General features: G+C 46.2%; 1 protein-coding gene across 1 annotated transcript in view; it reads left to right on the top strand.

Moving 5' to 3' along the window:
* Positions 1-12,436, top strand: part of SNX30 (sorting nexin family member 30) — a gene marked incomplete at its 5' end in the record, with an annotated part of 94,334 nt that extends 81,898 nt beyond the window's left edge. Inside the window, 2 exons of the mRNA XM_014534450.1 lie at positions 9,221-9,373; positions 11,589-12,436. Of these exons, the coding sequence (XP_014389936.1) occupies positions 9,221-9,373; positions 11,589-11,648 (213 nt within the window). The remainder of the gene's footprint in view (positions 1-9,220; positions 9,374-11,588) is intronic.
* Positions 12,437-21,005: the final 8,569 nt, after the last annotated feature.

Raw genomic sequence — 21,005 nt, 5'->3', positions numbered from 1 at the left:
TAACTTTGCTACCTAGTTAGAATTGTGATATTTAGCCCGATGGAGGTTGTGACGGGGGGCAGCAGAAATTGTACCACCAGTTTGGGTCTGGGGCAGCAGCTCCGTTGGTGGGCAGAGGAGGGCAGTCAGTCCAAGTCGACTATGGTTTGGTAGAAAGAGCACAGGATTTTGAATCAGACGGCCCTGGCTGCAGATCCCAGCTCTGCCCCGGCTTGGACTGGGTTGCTCATTGGCTTTGGTGGGGTTCAGACCTGTGACTGCTGTGCGGGTGCCGAGATGGGCAGTGTTGGATGTGGTCCCAAGTGCTCCATTGGTGGAGCCTCTGCTGCCCATTCGAGTTCCAGTTGTCTCTAGTAGGAATGCTGAATGTGTTTGCTGAGTTTGTGGTCATGACTTAAAAATATTCTTTTGTCTAAACGTATTTTTAAGGCATTATTTCTTTGTGTCCTAAGGTTTCTGTTTTCCCACGCCTCCTGACCACCTATCCTCCCAACCACCCTTCAGCAGTAGACATCTGGGAAGTGAATGGCTAAAGCTTTTGCTGTGCTTTGTTTTACATGTTTGTTTGTTTTTAAATATATTTTTATTGATTTCAGAGAGGAAGGGAGAGGGAGAGGGAGAGAGATTGAAGCATCAATGATGAGAGAGAATCATTGACTGCTGTCTCCTGCATATCCTGTACTGGGGATTGAGCCTGCAACTGAGGCATGTACCCTTGACCAGAATCGAATCGGGGACCCTTCAGTCTGCAGGCTGACGCTTTATCCACTGAGCCAAACTGGCCAGGGCATGTGCTGTTGTTTTTTAAATATGTTTTTATTGATTTTCTTAGAGAAAGAGGAAGGGATAGGGATAGAGAGATAGAAACATAGATGAGACAGAAACATCATCAGTTGGCTGCCTCCTGCATGCCCCCCACAGGGGATCGAGCCCGCAACCGGGCATGTGCTCTGACCAGGAATCGAACTGGCAGCCTCTTGGTTCCTGGGTTGATGCTCAACCGCTGAGCTACACTGGCTGGGCTGCTTTATGTGGTTTTGAGCTTCACTCTCCAGAGCTCCTGTTGGTGAGATGAAAGTCAAGATATCAGGAAGTGGGTCAGGGCTGATTTTATCCCAGGTCTCAATGAGTTCTGCTGTAAGTTATTGAGGGAGCAAGATTGTTCACAGGCCCATCACAGGGATGAGTGAAGGAGAGGAACGATGGGGAGTTTTCCCAGGGGAGGGTCCAGGTCTGAGCACGTTAACAGAAGACCCGAGAGGGGCTAGGGGCTTCTTGTTTTGAAGTGAAATCTTGAAAAGTTGCTCTGAAGACTGAGGAAAGTTGATTTTTGTGAAGCCACAACTAGTAGCAAAATCTGACCACTTCTCCACCACCCAGAAGAAGGAAATGGCCTTGTGGGCCTCCGTGACCTTCACTTCGAATTTCACACTGGAGTGGATGTCCGGAGGATGAAGGAGGGAGCCCTGTGGCCCCAGCTGCTGGGAGGCCTCTGCAGTGAGGGAAGTGTTAGCGTCAGAGAATGTAAAGTTTTGCTTTGTGTTTAGGTTGAGGAAACTCAGCAGACTCCGCAGTGGTTTGTTCTCAGGCAGACGGAGATGGAGCTTTGGATGGCGTATGCTTGGCTTGCCTCATCTTAATTTTGAAGTTGGAGAAATTATAGGCTCTTCGTAGGGGCCGCTGCCTTGGGCTGGATCTGTCAGAACCACAGGCGTGTGTGAGCCTGCGAATCTGACCCCCCTTACAAGCCACGAGGATACCAATGCTACTTCTGGAAACAAAGAGGGGCGGGAATTGCATTTAAAATGGGACAGGACATACCTACCCTAATGTGAACATGAGGGTGGGCCGTGGAGGGAACTTGCAGTTTATTCTGCATTTGACTTTTCAATGCTAATATTGTCAAGTGTGGCTAGTTTAACAAAGAACAAAGAAGGGATGCCAAGAGAGAAGGCTTTATAAAAATCTGACATTTATCTTCAAAAGGTAAAAGGGGGGGAGGGCTGGTCTTTTAGGCCCTGACCCATTGGTGGTCTTGAATTGGGTACTGCCAAGTGTAGGAGCTTTGGGAATGGTCGTGTTGTTGTATTGTACCCCGCGAATCACACAAGGACGCCTCAAGAAGTCGAATTAAGGAGCCACATTTATTTCAAAGCCGGGACTACGAGGGGGAAATGCTCTCCAAATCTCGTAGTGCCCTCTTGGCCGAAACATCAGACTTATATAGGCAAATATCACAAAGGGTACTGATTACATCTCGAGGTTTGGAATGAGGAACCTGGTTTGCAAAAAGCAGTTTGTTACAGAAGCTTAGATTGAGCAAGTTAGCTACAAAGATTAATTATAGTTTAGGATCTTGGGACGACTGAGTCAACGGAAACACATTATCTGGAGCCACTGAGGCCATTTAGAGTAATTGTGCTGCCATGGTCTCCAGGTGCAGAGGAATGTGTTTCGAAAGACCAGTAAGATCACTATCAATGGGGGTATTCAAACCACAATCAATGGAGTATTCAATCGAATGGGATAACTTATATAAGTTCAGAAAATCAAAATAACTTTTCTATTATTTTAGCAAGCAAATAATAACAGAAGCCATGTCAGCAGGGTTAAAATATTAAACAGCAATTTTTACCCAAGCATGGTTGCTACCATGCTTCATTGTCAGTGTGGAGGTGAGACGGTGTGTCCTGTGGCAGGGGGTGGAAGCAGAAAACAGGAGGGACTGAGCTATTGCCTCTCAGGTTGAGCACAAGTAGAGAGAGCTTGGGGTCACTTGGACAGACCTCGCCAAGGCTGTGGACAAAGCTCTTAGGACTACAGAATGGTTAACATTCTGGGTGAGCGGAGATGTGCCAGGAGCAAGGACTCCAGCTCTGAGGTGGTAGATGGGAGCGAAGAGACTGGTCTGGAGCTTCTGCAGACCTGGGAGTTAGTGAAGTGAGTGTCCTTGTTTCCAGGCACTTCTGCCAAGTGAGGATAGACAGGCCTGAGGTTTCCAGCTCTCCCCGCAGCAGCCTTGATCTCAGCCTGGGTTCGAAAGCCAGACTAATGAGGCAGAGGTCACCTCAGCCAGAGAAGGTGGGCTCTGTCACCTCCCTTATCTTACTTAATTCCTGCCTCAACCCCTATGGGTGTGGTGGTTCTCATCTTACAGATGAAGAGCCAGGATTCAGGGGGATTACATACATAGTGTATGTGCCAAAGCTAACAAGTGGTGGAGCAGGAATTGGCCCTCAGATGTGTCTTGCTCCAGAGTTGGAGCCCTTTATTCCTACTGCTCGGGCTCCCAGCAGTCTTTGGGGAGGAGGGTCCTGGCTTTTGTAAGCATGTATAGATGAGTACCAGAGGGACTGAGGGAGAGAAAGAACATGGACCTTCTCCTGAGTCTTCAGTCTCTGTGTCTGCTCGCTCCTTTCAGCCATGACCAGGTGATCTGAAGGCTCCTCTGTTCTAGTGTATCTGCTCTTGACTCACCTGTGTCCTTTCTTCTCTCTCCTCACCTGCCATTTTCTGAAGTTTGTTTCTTTTTCTCCCTAAAAAAAAAAAAAAAGCCCTAGCTCGATCCCCAGTGGGGGGTGTGCAGGAGGCAGCCGATCAATGATTCTCATCATTGATGTGTCTATCTGTCTCTCTCCCTCTCCCTTCCTCTCTGGAATCAATAAGATATATTTTTAAAAAGCATTCTTTCAGGGCACCCAGGACTTCTCAATCTTGACCCTATCTCAGTGTTTCCTCAACATTTTTTCATCTCACAGCTCACATAGAAAATGAACGTGTTTGTGTGGCACACTGGGGTAAACAGATCGGTTGCTTGAAGCTGGAGGTGAGCAGCCTGGGACTCTGGCTTCCCCGAAGGCTGGGGTCAGTGTTGTTGACATTCACACAGAGCCCGTTAGGAAGCTCCGCCCCGCCTTTCACCCGGCAGCATGCAGCTGAGAAGATCCCATCTTGAATTGCTTCTGTCATTGGTCCTGGCACCTGTCCCAAGGCAGCCATGCATCCCCTCTCCCCCAGGTTTTGGGATCATGTCTGTTTTATATAACCTTTGGGGACTTTTCAATCTACCGTCATTGTGGGAGCAGATAATATGACATCTGCAGCCTACCTCCAAGAAGGACACTTGGGTAGGGATTTATATCAGGGCCTAGGAATGCCAGGTACATGGAAAGGACTCAATACATTTAAAAGTGAATGTTGTGTGGCCTTACATTACCAACACACACAAATGCTTTAACCCCCTGTGACCCTTCTCTCATCACTTCAATAACCCATATCCTGTAGTGGATGTTCTCATGAGAGATAAGGAACCCAATAAGAAAAATGCAGTCTTGTTCTCTGTTTAGAAGTTTTTCTTGCCTTATGAGGTCTAATCTGGTGATTTTTTTTTCTTGGTGGCTTGTGATAAGCAGCACCCAACCATTAGCATTGGATATTGCCATCTCAGCATCCTTCAGACACAAGATAGCACAACTAACAATACCTCAGTCAGAAAATTAAAACATTGCGATAAAAAGGAATGCTGGATGTTTCTGGTCAGTGAACTGATTGTCACAAAAACACTGTCCTAAAAGAAACAAAAGCGAGAAGAATATGATCTTGAGCCTCTGATGCCAAAGGCCCTCCTCTTGATAAAGTTGGACAACTTCAGTAGCTAGTCATTTCAGGCAGCTCACCCCAATTCCTCTTATTCTCTTCTTTTTAAACCCTTCTCTTCCCCCTCATCCAACCCCTCTGTCCATCCCTGTGTTTCTAGGGCTCTGTTCTCTCTGACTCACTTCCTGCTTCTGTGCCCATCTTTTCTAGTGACCTTTGCTGCTTCCTTTATTAGCCCTATAAATGTAGGCTTCTCCATGAGTTCTACCCATCGACCCTCCCTTCTTCAGCCTCCTCTTCTATTCCCTCATATATTAAAAATTTTAAATCATGGCAAAAAATAACAAGATTTATCATCTTAACCATTTGTAAGTGCACAGTTCAAATGTGTTAAGTAAATTCACATTGTTGTGTAACCAATCTCTAGAACTCTTGTCATCTTCCAGAACTGAAATTCTTCCCCCACTAAACAACAACTCTGCATGTCCCCCCTCCCGCTGGTCCCTGGAAACCACCATTCTACTTTCTGTCCCTATGAATTGGACTACTCTAGGTACCTCATATAAATCAGACAGTATTTGTTCTTTTGTGATTGGCTTATTTCACATAACATAATGTCCTTAAGGTTCAATCATGTTGTAGCATGTGTCAAAATTTTCTTCCTTGCCCTGGCCTGGTGGCCAAGTTGGTTGGAGTATCATCCTGTACACCAAAAGATTGCTGGTTCAATTCCCAGTCAGGGCATACACCTAGCTTGCAGTTGGGGTGTGTATGGGAGGCAACCATTGATGTTTCTCTCTTACATCCATGTTTTTTTCTCTCACCCTTCCTCTCTCTCTAAAATCAATAAATATATTCTCGAGTGAGGATAAAAAAATGTCCTTCCTTCTTAAGGCTGAATAATATTCCACTGTTTGTATATACCATATTTTGCTTATTCACTCACCTGTGGGTGGGCACTTGAGATGCTTCCACCTTTTGGCTATTGTGAATAATGTTGCTATGAACGTGGGTGTTCAATATATATCTTGGAGACCTGCTTTCAGGTTTTTTTTTTTTGGGGGGGGGGTATATACCCATAAGTAGAATTGTTGTATCATATTATAATTATTTTTTGTTGTTGAGGAACTATCACACTGTTTTCCATGATTGTGCCATTTTTCATACCCACTAACAGTGCCCAAAGGTTCCAATCTCTCTACATTCTCGACAATGCTTTTTATTTTCTGTGTGTGTGTGTGTGTGTGTGTGTGTGTGTGTGTTTTAAATAATAAGCATCCTAATGGGTATGAAGTGGTCTCATTGTGGTTTTGATGTGCATTTCCCTAATGATTAGTGATGTGAAACATCATTTCATGTGCTTGTTAGCCATTTGTGTGTCTTCTTTGGAGAAATGTCTATTCAAGTCCTTTGCTCTTTTTTTTTTTCCTTTGCTCTTTTTAAAATCAGGTTATTTGTTGTTGTTAAGTTATTTCAGCCCCCTCTTGTGGAGCGCAGGTCTCACTCTTCCCGTGGCTGCAGCTACCGCCTTTATCTGTTCTGTGGTCCTGTCCTTTATCCTGAGCCCTACAGTGGACTATTGCTATCCTAGTCACCCAGACTAGAAAGAAACTTCAGGCTCTTCTCTGACTTTCTATATCTTATATCTCACGTGCAATTGGCTGCCAAGTCTGTCAGTTCTGTCTGCACCAGGTTGGTCTAAACTGTCCCCTCCCTCCTGGAGTTACAGCCACTGCCCAGTTCCAGGGTGCCAAGGATGATCTATGACAGTAGAGTTGGGTGTTGACTCATCTCCAATCTCTGGAGAAATCTTGGGTGGGGTAGCAAGGGTGAAGATTAACATGAAGTTTGAAAGACTATATTTGATTATATTATAATAGGTTATATTTGGAAAACAAAAAAGTACATTTTTTGTAAGACATGGAATAAAGCTCAATAAAATATTCTGACCTAAGGAACTATGTAAATGAGAGATTGTCTTTAATGAACTTCGATTTATAATGTTGATACTGACCAGAATGAGCAAATATTTATTGAGTGTTTAATATATACCAGGCACCAAGGGGTTTATACATTCTATCTCATTTAACCTCATATCAACCTTGTAAGGTGGAGAGTATTATCCTGAAAAAGAAGTTGAGGCACAGAGAAGCCCAAAATTACCCGTCTAGCAAGTGGTAGATGTCGTATTCGAACTCTGGAAATCTGGCCCCATAACTGTCTATACAGTTGGAGGAAGCGCAAGCCTTTCTATTTTCAAAAAAAGTGGCATGAGGGAAATGGACCCCAGAAAACCTGGCCTTCAGGAAGAGCCCCAGGCTTATGCCCCTCCCCCACCAATCTCACCAGCTGGAGTTCTCTCTCTCTGCCTTTGTGGGCACTGTGGCCTGTGAGCTGTTCCAAGGTAGGTCTAGGTGCTGTCTCACTTCTGTCATTTGCACGTACTGTCACTCTAGAGTGCCCTCTCCCCAGTTGTCACATTTCTCTGAAGAGTGGCCTCAGTGGAATTTCTTCCAGGAAACCCGATCTGTTATCCTAGTTGGACTCGCTTTCTAGTTCCGCCTTACATTTTGCTCATCACAGGGCTCTGAGTGCAGTGGGAGCATCTTCCCAGGTAGATTGTAGGCAACTTGAGACAAGTTTGTCTGTAGAGAGCTAAGCACTTTCATATTCCTCACTGCCAACTGGGGAGTATGTTGTGAGAATGATGAGTTAAAAATATTTTCTAAAGCCAGGCTGGTGCGATCATAAACTCCAGAGCTGCAGTCCTGACTTGATTTTTTGTGGGTCAACCAGAGCGTCCACCCCCATGAGCAGCTCCCCTTTCCTGTGCAGGAACTCCCCTCAGTCAGAGAACTGAGCCTTCCTCTTCTCCCTGTGCCCCCCAACGAGGTTCTCTTTTCAGAGCTTTACTTTTCCTCTTTGCTGAAGTAGTTTTGCTAAGCAAACAGGAAGTTGCTCCCATGCACTCACTCACCCACATGCTAAAATGAGCAGTGCCCACGAGAGGAATAAGGGAACTGGACTGCGCCTGCAGGGAGCTGAGGCCTGGCCACAGACCCCGGCCCCCTAGGTGTCCATGGGGCCAGTTGACTGGACGTTTATGGGGGAATGGCTCCAGTGCAGCAAAGCCAGGGCACTCTTGTTTTGTTTCAGTTTCCCCCCGAGGTGGCCAACAGTAATGGGTGAGTCAGCAGGGAAAGGCAAGGGTGAGTGACTTCAGGCATGGCACCAGAAGAAAAAGTCAAGTTCGTTTGTAATTCCAGAAGCTTCAGTGCTTTGAGGAAGGCTCCTTTTCCCCTCTAAAGAGAAAAGTTCTTTCCTTTCGAGTTGCCTAGGATGCCCTGCTGTCTCTTTCTCTCCGACTCATCCTTGTCTCATCCAGGTTTAGTTTCCATGCCACGCACTCTCAAATCCCCTCACCTAGGCTGCTTTCCTTTCCTTGCTCCTGCAGCCATCTCCAAGCCGTCTGGGTGGCAGATGGCCAATGCCCTCGGCACTTTTAGAAGCTCTGAAGGTGTCCAGCTCCCTCAGGCTTGGCCTCACCATTATTGCTGTTTCTGGGTTGGCTCCTTGCCCATAAGGCCTGAGCATAAAAATTCCTTGATTGGTAAAGAGTGACCCTGAAGATGACCCACAGCTTGGAGACTTTGGGGTTCACAGGAGCCGGCACACAAAATGTATACAAGGCCTTATTTGTTGTTGGGAAGCCTTTGGCAGGTGGGCGTTGACCCAGCTTTGGGCGCCTTGAACCCCTGGCCACCATCAGGGCCCAGTGGAGCTCTCGAGTTAGGAGAGAATCTAGCTTTGTGCTTTGGCAACCAGGGTAATAATTTCCTGTTACCTTTTCATAATATTGGGTTCTCTGTCTAGATGTGTAGGATGGATAAAACTCACCAAAGCAAAATGGAAGTTGTGAAATTCAGACTTTGTTCCATTTTGAGAAGGTCTTCTTTAAGGAAAAACTTGAATTTGTATTTCACATTCGTTTGACATGCATACATAATTTTTCTCTTACTTCCCCAGAATTGCCTAACTTTAACTTTTCTTTTTTTTGGTGATCTGCTATCTTGGGGAGCATAGATAAGTCTCCAGATTATATGTAATGTAGGGTTCAGAAGAGGGAGCTGGCCAACAGTTGTATTATTGCAATTAATTCTCTGATTAATGAGGATAGACATTGTCAAGCATCAGAACTAATGCAATAGTTCACTTGATGTGGGAGAACCTTTTCTAGTTTCATTATTGGACATGGGAAACTCACAGGGCAATACCAAATCCTGCTGGCTATTTGCAAAATCTACACACATTTTTACATTTTAAAAACAGGAACCAAAGATATATGACTCTGCTTACAATGTTTCTTCTTTCTATTTATAAATGGGGTGGGTGTTTCCCACAAGTCCCTTACGCTTGGATGGGTTTGAAGATTTGGGTCAGGGTGGTCTTTCAGAGTTCCTTCTTAGACCTGAAAACAATGGGCTCTGCCTTCAGGTAAATGCCTCCAGAGGAGAGAGTGGGTTTATGGCATTTTCATGTAGTGATTTGGCCCTTCACAACTGTGTGAGCAGAGCAATTTGGGGCATGAGAGACCAGTTACACCCACTTCTGCATCGCCCTTCAGGTACCCGCAGACGTTGAGAAATGTCAGGATCGGATGGAGTGCTTCAATGCTGACCTGAAAGCCGACATGGAGAGGTGGCAGAACAACAAGAGGCAGGACTTCCGGCAGCTGCTCATGGGAATGGCTGACAAGAACATCCAATATTATGAGAAGGTAAGGGGCACGCCGAAGGACCACAGCCCTCTCATTAAGGAAGTATTTCCCATAGGCTGAGCCTTTAGGGAGGGCCTGTCAGAAACCCAGAATTAGGGATCCTGCTGGTTCCAGCTCCTTCCCTATTTTACTTTATTCTTAGCAACCCCTGCATGTCTGCCCAGCTGTGCTTGATGTGGTGCTGATTTGGGGAGCAGAACCCCCACTGGGGTTTCAGTTGCAGTCACTGCTGAAGGAAGTGGTTTTCTCTACTGTGTCCTTTGGCCCTGGCAGCTCGCCGCTTCCCAGAACAGTTGCAGTCACTGCTGAAGGAAGTGGTTTTCTCTACCTTGTCCTTTGGCCCTGGCAGCTTGCCGCTTCCCAGAATCAGTCAGGCCTTAGCGCAGGGAAGCCCCCAGTCAGTGGAGGCTTGGGGTTACATTAATGTGGTTTTGGGGTCACTTTAATGGAGGCCTTGGGGTTACAGCTTAAAGGAATCACCTGCTGTGGTTCTACCTCCAGGGGTTCCTCACATCCATTGTGCCATGGACCCCTTTGGTTATTTGCTGAAGCCTGTAGACCCCTTATCACAATCCTGTTTTGTTTTGTTTTTAAAACAGACTTTAAATACCTTTAAAAAAGGCACGTAGAATTACAAGGGAAAACAATTAAAAACAGCTTTTTTCATGAATTCCCTTCTATCACAAATAGGCTCACTGTCTTGGGACCTCATCTTGGCTCCTATGTACATTTAACAAACGCTTTCTGTGTATCTGCTGTGTACAAGGGGTGGGTGCACATTAATAAACAAAACAGCAGGACTCCTACCATTAAGGAGCCCTCAGTCTGGTGGAGGATCTGCATTGGTACAATAATTCCACCACTGCAGAGTGAGGGAAAGAACAGGAAACTGGGGGAGAAATTACTGGGGGCATAATTCAGATTAGGGACGGGAAGGGGCAAGTGGAGTGGGCAGGAAAGGCCAAACTGAGGAAATGGCATTTAATCTGATTCTCAGAGACAAGGACTTGGGGAGTAAGTATTCCAGGCAAAGGGAACACCATATGCAACATATGCAAGGTCGGAAAAAGCGTAAGCATTTGAGGATTAAAAGGAAAGCTGGTGTGGCCTTGGATCCATCGCTGACATAGAAGGATCCTTAAAGGAGAGAGCAGGACCCAGAATGCCTTGGACCCCGCCCTGGTCTCTGGTTTTGAAAGTAAGCTCTGCGTCCGGCTTCTTCTCCAACCTCAGAGTCACCAAGAAAGAGTAGCAGGGAGTGATTTCACCGCTCTTGACCTAAGGATGCCTCTTTCCTCCCATCTCCTCTGAATTCATCCCCAAGTGACTCAGCACAAATTCCTGGTTCTAAGAAAGCCTTGTGTGATTCCCCTGTCCGTCCCTCTTTGCAAAAGACTTCTCAAAGGGAAAACCAGTTCGGCTGAGTAGGGTGGTCTCAGAGGAGAGTGCCCAAGTTGTCTACGGGCCTGGGGTGCACGGAGATTGGTATAGTTGGAAGAACTCTCGTTTTGGAGTCATGAGCCTCTGCCATTTATTAGCTGTGTATCTTGGGCAAGTTACTTAACCTCCTGGGTCTCATTTTCCTCATCTATAAAGTATGTGTGTGTGTGTGTGTGTCGTGAGGACTACTGATAGTGAATGTAAAATACATGGCAGTGTTTGGACATGATGAAACAATAAACACAGAGTTCCCTCCCGCCATTGTCCCAGTTGGGAGCTCCTGGAGCCGCCATACAAGTAAAAGTGAGGCTGGTGAGGAAGAGCGGGTTTCCACCCCCCCAGAGCCAGGTGGCTGACTCATTCCAGTGTGACTTACAGCCTTATGCAGGCACCACCCATACCTGGAGCCATGTCCCTGTCCTGGCTGAGAACCTAGGGCCTCATCAAGGGTTCACAGCCTGGTCTCTTCTCTGCTTTTTGAAGGGAAGGAATTTCTTTCAGTGACTCCATTTCCACTTACTGGATGTGAGCATGTAGTATGGACAGTGCATTGCGACCTTGTACAGACGCTGTGTATCTTTTGTAGAAATGGGGGTGAAGTTTTCAAAACCAGCACCTGTTACCTCCTCCCTTGCTGGTAGTTATGGAAAACGCATGTGGGCATCATTAGACAAGGTCACCCAGCAGGATCAGCAGGATTAGAGCAGAATTAAGAAGCTGACCCCGAAATCTGAAACCCGATGCTGATACTCCGTGCCCCGTGTTGTTGTTTCAGTGCCTCATGGCGTGGGAGTCGATTATTCCACTTCTGCAGGAGAAGCAAGAGGCCAAGTGAGTTCCTTCTGGGGACAGAGGCTCTTCTACCTACACAGGGCACGGCACGCCATCCCGGAATGTCCCTGCTGTGCCAGAGAGCAGGCACCGAGCAAGCAACCACAGAAACATCTCTCCTCGTGTATTTCTTTCCCTTCCCCACCTGCCTTTGTCTGACAGTTGTTTTCACTTAGTATTTATTCCCTGGCGGAGGTGTAAGGCTATAATCATCTCTCAGCAAAAGCAGCAGACCTCCATGCTGTGAAGGAACCTATGACACGGAACACTACGAAGATTCGAAAGCGAGGGACCAGACATCCTCAGTGGACCCTCTGACATCTTGTCACAGTTTCCTGTTCTGGGACAGCGGAGCTGCCTGTTGCAGAAGGGAACCCGGGCCCCGCTTTTCAGGGATGTGAGGAAGGCACAAACAGGAGGCCATTCTTGCTTCCCGTGGACACACAGCAGCTCTGGACTGACCTCTGTGGGCAATGACATGGCCCAGCCTGGCAGGAGGTGTTGGCGCCTCCGTGGAAGGTCCTTAATGTACAGTGGCCTGAAGCCGTGTGTGGCCTGCTGCCTGCTCGTGATGAGTGGTGCCTGTTTGATGGTTCCCGGTTCCCGTGGGGCCATTGAAATCAGTGTCTAAATGCATCCGAACTAGAGCCAGCCAGCCAGCGTCCTTGTCCTTACGCGATGCCTCGGGGAGCTGGAGGACAGGGCTCCCCAAACTTGTTTCTGACACTAGAATGCGGAAGATGGGAAACTGTTTTTGTGTAAAATGAAAAAAAGGTGCATTTTTCTCTGTGACGTCCTTCCATGTTGTTGTTTTGTTTGTGAAATGTCATCAAAGTAGAGAGTAGGCCTGTGGGGGAGTAGCTATAGTCTCGAAGTCAGGGTAGCTCCCCCTGTTGTTGAGATCACGGGGCAGATGCCAAGCCCCGCCTCCCACATCTGCTTTGTGCAATTGCCTTTACCTCACCAAAAAGTCCTAGTTTAACGTTTGCTATTACGTCCACTGAGTGCTTGGGCAACGTGTTGGTGAGAGGCTGGTGTGTGGTTCTGACACAGTCGAGATTCTGCAAACTCAGTGTGAATGTCCTACATGAAGTGCTTTAACCCCCACTGTTTCTGACCAGGAGCAAAGTCAGTCCCTGGTCGAACCTCCACTATGACACCGGCAGCGGTGGACTCTCTGTTTCTGGTGGAGGTAAGGTCAGTTTGCAGCCAAGCTCCTGGGGCCTGCTGGCTGCATCTAGTCTTTATTCCAAACTATTACCAGGTTTACTTTTAAAATCAACATCAAACAAGCAGATGGGGAAAAAAAAGATCTATCTTCCAACTAGGTTTTTTCTTCTCCTGAAAGGAAGCTACATGTCACGTTTGTGTTCTTTCTTCTGCGGCTCATCCTTATAAAATTATAAATCTGAGCCTCAAATACGTGGTAGTATTTTTTTTTTTTTTAATGAAGCAGCTGTGCGGAGACAGCCCTGCACGCGGAAGGTAACCTGCAGGTGCCGCCAGCCAGCGCGCGGCACGTCGAAGTCACGCCACTCCACTTCCGACGGCAGAGCTGACCCGGTGTCAGCCATGCTGTGATGCTGTCGGGGCAGCAGCTGGACGGCACAGGACAGTTGGTTCTGTCTCATCGTGTTTGAAGAAGTCGCGGTTTAAATTATAATTTTTATATCAGTGGGTACTTCACTGCACTGTGAGACCCTGTTCGTGCTATGCTCAAACCCTTTGATGCGAATCTTCAGTTTGGTACGATTAGAAATGATTCATTGAAGTAGGTGGATAAGAACAGTCCATCTACCCCGAGGGGTGATTCAGTGCTTCGTTCTACCTCTAAACCATCACGTTGGTGTGGGCATGGGTGCCCGGGTCCAGCCTGACCGCTTGCTGGTAGAATCAGGGTGGGTTGATGGCTCTCTATTGATATTTGATAGAAGACACTAGACTGGCCCAGCAGAGAACACTCATCTTTGGGAATGTGTGAAGCCTTGCCTTATGGAATGTGTGCTTTTAAAACGTTGCCCAGTGTAATGAATACTCAGAAAGAACTATGGCAGGAGTTACAGGAAAACTAGACGGTAGTCTGTTAGGTTCATCAGTGGGACATTTGGGGAAGGGCGTAGGGCCCGCAGTCACCTCTGAACATTTCTGGAGGTGAAAGACTAGCTCTGAAAGGGTTTGGGCATCTTGGGATTTTGTCTTCCTCTCTTTGGCCCCCTATGTGATGTTCCTGTGCCGTAAGACGCCAGCAAAAGCTGAAACACGGCTCACCGCCCTCCAGCATGCTACTGGTAGCAGGTCTGGGGAAAGCCATGTGTAGTACAGGCTTCCTTGGAGAAATGGCCTAGGCTGGCATCTTAAGGTGAGGAGGCAGGGACAGTAGGCAGTGAGGGAGGCTCTCCAGTCCTCCCAGGGCTCCCCTGAGGGTCAGCAGGCCCAAGCATTCGCCTCTCCATCTCAATCATCACAAAGGTGGTTGATCCCCTAGGACAGTGATGGCGAACCTATGACACCTCTGACACGCGAACTCATTTTTTTGGTTGATTTTTCTTTGTTAAATGGCATTTAAATATATAAAATAAATATCAAAAATATAAATCTTTGTTTTACTATGGTTGCAAATATCAAAAAATTTCTATATGTGACACAGCACCAGAGTTAAGTTAGGGTTTTTCAAAATGCTGACACGCTGAGCTCAAAAGGTTCGCTATCACTGCCCTAGGAGATGTGTGATCCAGAGACTTCTTTGCCAAAGACTGCCTCATCGAGGCTTCGTCGCCCCATCCTCCTTGTCTCCACAAAGCGTGGTGCTGAGAGCACTGGCCCCTGTCTTGTATTCATGTTCCAGGAGATTTTTGCTTGCAGATGCGCCTTACCTCAGGCAGACATGGGCAGGTTGCCAGGCTTGAGCACATGGCAGTGGAATGGACAGTCATTCCGTCCGCTGGCCCCGGGCCTGGGAAACGATAGGTTTCACTTCCCAGGTCAAAAATCCAGGCCAAGGCAGAAGAGAGGGTTCCTAGAAACAGCAGGTTTTAGAGAGCAGGTGGTGTTGAAGATAAGATGGCAGCAGATGCGGACATTGCTCTTCCTTATCGCGGGCTGGGCCTACAAGAAGATCCTAGGCTACTCTGCAAGGAACCACTGCCCCTTATGGAAGAGGCCTATCCTACACGGCCGGGCTTTCTCCTTTAGTAAAGCTTGATGACGATTCCCGGTGAGCTCAGATAGTGCGATTTGGGAGGCGATCAGCTTGTATTTCACTGTGCTGCTCCTTGAACTCACCAGACCCCTTTCTTTAGTTGAAATAACAACCTGGCACCACGCTGGGATCCTGGGGAATGTAACGTAAGCTTGTCTTCATGCCAAATTTCAGCCACACCGGAGCGTGTTCTGCATGTTGTTGAATGAGTGTTTTCTCAGTCGCTGTCCATGCACACTTGCTGCTCATTTCCTGGGAGGCCACCTTTTGTGACGGGATGACAGGAAGCTCTGCTTTAGAGGAGGGCGGCAGTCGGCCAGTGGAGTTTCTCTCGGGACGGCATCAGTCCAAGAAACACCCAGAGTTTGTGTGACTTGACCCTGAGATTGGGAGCATTGAAACCATGGGCACCAGTTGCTGTTTTGATGCCATTCATGGGGCTTGAGAACAGTCATTCTCTGTACTGTGTCCTGACGGGTGAGAGAGGAGGGATAGCGAGATCCAGAACCACCTCCTGGGTCTTTGTTGGCCTCATCTCTTTGGCTCTTGGGATGGGTCAGAGTTGGGCTCTGCTCTGGCTGCACTAAAAGGTGCCTCTGCTGAGCAAATGGGCTGCCTGTGGTCAGGGCGGGCGTACCACCCTGGACCCCGCCTTCCTAGACGCCTACTCTAAAGGTCTGGAAACTGGTTTATCTAATTATGAGGTTGGGGTAACACCGCTTTGGTCATCTCCGTTTACAAAATGATGTTGGGAATGGGCGTTTGCCTCTCCAAAGTCCTCAAGATGGCAACAGATTGGACACGCCCTCTCACTTATTACGTTTTCTCTATTCGGATGGCAGGTGGCATTTAGCAGTAAATTTGGGGGAAATGTCATCCCCTGGGCCAGACAGATTGAGCCAGGTGTGTTGGAGTTGTCCTCTTCCTTGTGTTTCGTGTGTTTTTTTTTAATTCAGTGACTAAACCAGAAACCCGGTTTTTGATCAACCCACCCAGTAGGTGGTTAGCTTTTTGTCTGAGGGATGTCTGGTCTCTCCATAGCTGCACAGATTAGAGCATGCGCAGGGCGGGCTGCATTAGAAAAGGTGGGGAGGGACTCTGTTACAGGGGGTTTGACTGTTCTTTCTTAATCGTATGTATTTGAAATGCTTTCTGGGTACGGCTGTCTGATCCCTTCTGTGTGGCAGAAAAATGCATTATCCAGGTAGTTTTTGCTACTATAGAGAGCCTGTAAATAAGGGCTTTGAAAAAATAACTTTAGCAAACCAGTAAGATTCTGTGTCTCATACATAAACATTCTGTGTACTTAGCACTTGAAAATAAACAAATCCAGACTTTTAAAAATGCCACAGACTGTTAAAAGCCTGACTCTACTTTTTTGAGAATTTGTCAACACCGGTTAAAATGCCTTATTCTTCAATGGGTGTTTTTTAGATTCTGGATTTTTAAAAAAGGAGTTTTTAGAAATATAATCAGTTGTTCAGCCTAAACACAAGAGGTCTAGCATAGTCAGTCCTCAGTCCTCTTAAAGCAGCGGTTCTCAACCTGTGGGTCGAGACCCCTTTGGCAGTCGAACGACCCTTTCACAGGGGTCGCCTAAGACCATCCTGCATGTCAGATATTTACATTACGATTCATAACAGTAGCAACATTACAGTTATGAAGTAGCAACGAAAATAATTTTATGGTTGGGTTACAACATGAGGAACTGTATTTAAAGGGCCAGAAGGTTGAGAACCACTGTCTTAAAGAAACAAATAAGAAAGTAGGGTTCATAATTAGGGCTGCCTTTTGGGAAGAGAAAGCTAAGTATTGCTATTGCCAAATGATGTTTTTGATAATGTAAGGAAACACAGGGACCACAAGACCTTTTTTGTTTTAGAGTGTGAAAAATTAACTTAGTGCCTTTTGGCACACTTTTGATTGTAGAGGATAAATGGCATCAGCATCGACAAATCACATAGATACAAAGAACCCTATAGATTATGACAGTATTAAAGCTTTACCCTGATTCTGCAGAGCGGCTTTTTAAGAGATACCGTGGAGGCCTCAGACCAGCACATTTCAGGAAGAAATGCTCCACAGGTTGAAATGCCAAAAAACAGAAAACATATTGTGTTGACTCACATAATTTAGTCAGTTTTACTAGGGCTTTTTCAATGAAAACCAGTGACTGAATATTGTCAGTGCTCTGCTCTCCCTGGGGGATTCTGGCTCCCTGCAGGCCGGGTGAGAGCAGGCAACAGCTGTCAACACCCCTGTTTGACAGGCTGGTGCACCGTCCCAGGCCAGCCCTCCAGCCACACACTGGAAAGAAGAAGGGGGATGCTTTTTCCTCGGTGTGGAAATGGAGCGATGAAAGTAGATTGTAAACAAAAACGTGACTCAGTATGTTGAAATGGTGCCCATGTCAGCTGGGCCTTCAGCGAATAACAAGCCAGCAGCTCTGAACAGTCCACCCCATTCACCTGCTCACGCTGAGGTTCGGGTCCGGCCTGCAGATGCCCTGTCCGCTGTACTTCTGTGTGCCTGCTCCCTTGAGGTGTATGAGTTGGGAATGCATGGGGAAATGATGTACACCTGATAGTATTCCCATGCCATAAACTGCCAGCAGACTTTCTACTTGTATTTTAACTGTTGAAAAACACAAAACAAAAACAGACAAACAAAAACAACCTTTTGCTTAGGTCATGTCCAAATTATGGACCGTATTTCTTATGTTTAGAAGTCATTCTTTACATTTAAATTTTTTAAAGGAAAAAAACACCTTCTGAGGTGTTGATCAAGTCCTCTGTGTAAATGTGTTCTCTCTCCATGCTGCCATTAAGCCAAAACAAAAGCTGTGAATAAAAAAAAAATGTGTTCAAGAATGTGCGTCAATGAGAAAGTGATTTATTTACAGATCAAAGTCTTTGTGTCATGAAGGTACCAAATTTTAAAAAGAATGTCACCTTTTTTCCCCTGTTGTGGGACCCAGAGATTGTAAAAAGAAAAAAAAAAGACCTTTTGTTGCATTTTTGATGTTGGCACGAGGTTTTTGTCCACTTTTTTTCATGTGTCTGTGTATAAAACATTCTGTCCATTGTTTACTATGGGATTAGTATTACATTTTGAGGTAAACAAAAGAATTTGTATTGCTTGATAAACTGTTAGCCTGTAAATTTTCAAGGTTTCTTTACCTCAATTAAAGTAATGGACCAATAAATCTATAAAAGATGCTTTCTTTACCTTGAGTCTTGTTCTCGTTTGTACCCTTTTACAAGAGCAAAAACATGCACGTCTCTCTTTTGTTTTTCTTCTCTAAAGCTTGCCGGCAAATATCAGGATATATAGAGCAACCGCAATAAAATATAATTGACCAGTTTTTATTCTTCACTTCTTTATAGACTCATCCTCAACTTATCGTCTCCTACATTTACTTGTTGGCACTGGCTTGGGGAGATGAAGAAACTGCCTAGTGTCTGTAGTGTAACCATGTACGAAACTGTGCATGAAACCAGGGTTGGCGGGGAGGCTGGCAGCCAGCCCAGGAGTTACAGGAAGGACTTCTTCCTACTCCATCCATAGCAAAGCACAACATCATTTTCTGGGACAGGGCCAGTCATCTCCTGATTTCTTTTTGACTGCTTAGTTGTTATTTAAAAATCCATAAGGAAAGAAGAAATGTCTGTGGCTCATTAGAGTGTTAGAGTGTGTTGCAAATTAGAGGCCAGAAAGCTAGGTTAAGCTTTCTTAATGATGGCAATGACCTGGAAGTGGACTTAAACTGGTGTTAAATTTGGCTTACTGATAGTAGATGTCATTAATGTAATGTAGCCATACAAAATGAGGCAGCAAGGTGGGTGAGGGAGAGAGATTTGGCATTAAATTGCTATGTAGCTTTAGGCAAGCCACATCTCCGAATTCTCACCACAGAGTTGTTGTGATTTTTTTTAATATAGAGAATATAATTATTTCTGCATGGGGTTTGTATCACGTAATTCAGTTTGAGCATTCAGACCAGAAGCACATCTTTGTTACTCCTCGACAATGACCTGGGCATGGACTGAATCAATCTGATTTGACCTCCTCAAATGTCCCATTGGGAAAATTTTATCTCTCAGCCAGGAAATTCTGCTTGTAGGAAACACAAACAGAGTGAGAATTTTGAGCAATAAATCAATCTAATAGTTGAAATGAAGACAAGGATATGACATTGTCCAAGGAAAAGTAGATGCGATGAAGATCTGACAAGAGCCATGGCTGAGATAGACAGACTTGCTATAGACACCAGCAGGGGTGACTGCAACGGGTTGGAAGAGCAGAGAGGCTTGCAGGCTTCTCACACTTCGGGGGGGCCGGGCTGGCGCCCTCAGGAGCTAGGCCGGTGTATGCCAGTGTTGTGATTTGTGAATGAAGACATGCCTCCCCTGAAGGGTTGCTGATTGGACTAGCTTAATATATACAAAGCACCTAGTGTCTGCTAGGCACCCATTATAGGATAGCCCTTATGGGAAGACTCTTCCTAGGACTTGTTTAAATATGGCCAACTTAGATATTAAGGATATTCCCATGATCATCCTTTCTGGATGCTTTGTCATTGAAAATTAAGAAGTGGGTTGTATACCTTTTTTGGGGGGTGTATATCTTTTTCAACTGGTTTCTTTTAGAAGGACGATGGAGGTAATATGTGGAGGATTCAATGGGAATAGATTACAAAAGTGGCAAGAAGTGATAGAAAGGGAGCTGATTGAAGAGATTTCTGTGGTGAGAGAAGGGGTCAGAGATGACTTGGAGACCGCCAGCCTAGGAGCTGGGAGGTGAACTATGAAATCAATCAGGAGGAGAATATAAAAAATATTAGAGGATAGGGTGGAAGAAGGGGAATTTGGTTTGGATTTATGTTTGAGGAGATTCAGGTGGAGGTGTTGACTGGATTATTAGAGAGTTCTGGAGTCCATGGAAGTAAACTGGATTACTTGAGAAGAGAAGCAAGGACACGGATTTAAGGGACTCAAGAATTCAGGATGCAGGGAGAGGAGGAGGGGGACTCAGGGACAGATTTTAAGGAGAAAAAAGTTAGGACCACAGATTAGAACCCTGATTCTTAAGCATAAAGGCTTGTGAAAACAGTAGTTGTTGGGCCCCACCGATAGAGTTTGATTCTGATGGGGCCCAAGAATTTGCATTTTAACAAGTTCCCAGGGATTGTTGATGCTGCTGGCCCAGGAACCACACTCTGAGAACCCCTGGGTTAGAACATCTGTTAGAAGAAACAATGACCTGGGGAGAATAGAAAAAGTTGGAAACTGCTACCCTAGTGACAGCTGGGGTTGAAAAGGAGCCACTACTGGGGCTTTGAGAGCCCTGCTCAGGTTAAACCCCACAGTGTATGGCAGGATCAATGTGGACAAATAAGGAGATTGTTCTAGATGTTCAGAGCAAGCTTTTCAGGAGCAGGAATGAAGAAGCCAGTGATTAGATTCATTCAGGTTGGGGGAATTATTCAGGACTGGGGTGGGAGGCAAAGAGTCAAGAGGAATGAGCTTATTGGTGAGAGTTTAGATGGGAGCATGGCCTTGAACCCACCTTCCCCATCCTACCCTCTGGGTTTATGTTGCTTGTCTCAGTGAGGGGCTCTACTTCCTTCCTACTTGCCTGAAACCCAAATCTGAATCATTCTTGCCCCATATCTATCACCACCTCCTGTTGACCTCTCGCTTCCAAATATTTCTTCAAGTCCACCTACATTTCTCCATCCTCATAGCTTCTTGCCCAATATCAGCCCACCATTATCCTTCACCTGGGCTACTGCAAGGGTCTCTCTGCTTGTCTCCTTTCTGCAAATCTGCTCACTCCTTCCCCTATCGATTCATCCTCGGTGCTGCCAGAAAGCTCTTTCGGAGATGCGAAGGGAAGCTTTCCGTGTTCCTGCTTAAGACCTTCCAACAGCTAGCCCCATTTCTCTAGAGTGAAACTGGTTTTTAGTTGGAAATACACTCTGTTAGGACACTACACTCTGTTGGGGCAGGAGCAGTCATATTCTCGCTGTTTCTCAGCACTTGGCATGGTGCCGGGACCTTAGTAGATGCGCCAAAAAGGAACATCCCTGCAAAGGGTCAGAGATACAAAGCCTCTGAGCCCGGATGCTCTGCGAGTTAAGTGCATTCTCTAGCTCTAAGT

The sequence above is a fragment of the Myotis brandtii genome, unplaced genomic scaffold, assembly GCF_000412655.1.
Source record: "Myotis brandtii unplaced genomic scaffold, ASM41265v1 scaffold13, whole genome shotgun sequence".
NCBI classification, from domain to species: domain Eukaryota; kingdom Metazoa; phylum Chordata; class Mammalia; order Chiroptera; family Vespertilionidae; genus Myotis; species Myotis brandtii.
This window is presented reverse-complemented; position numbering and strand designations above follow the sequence as displayed.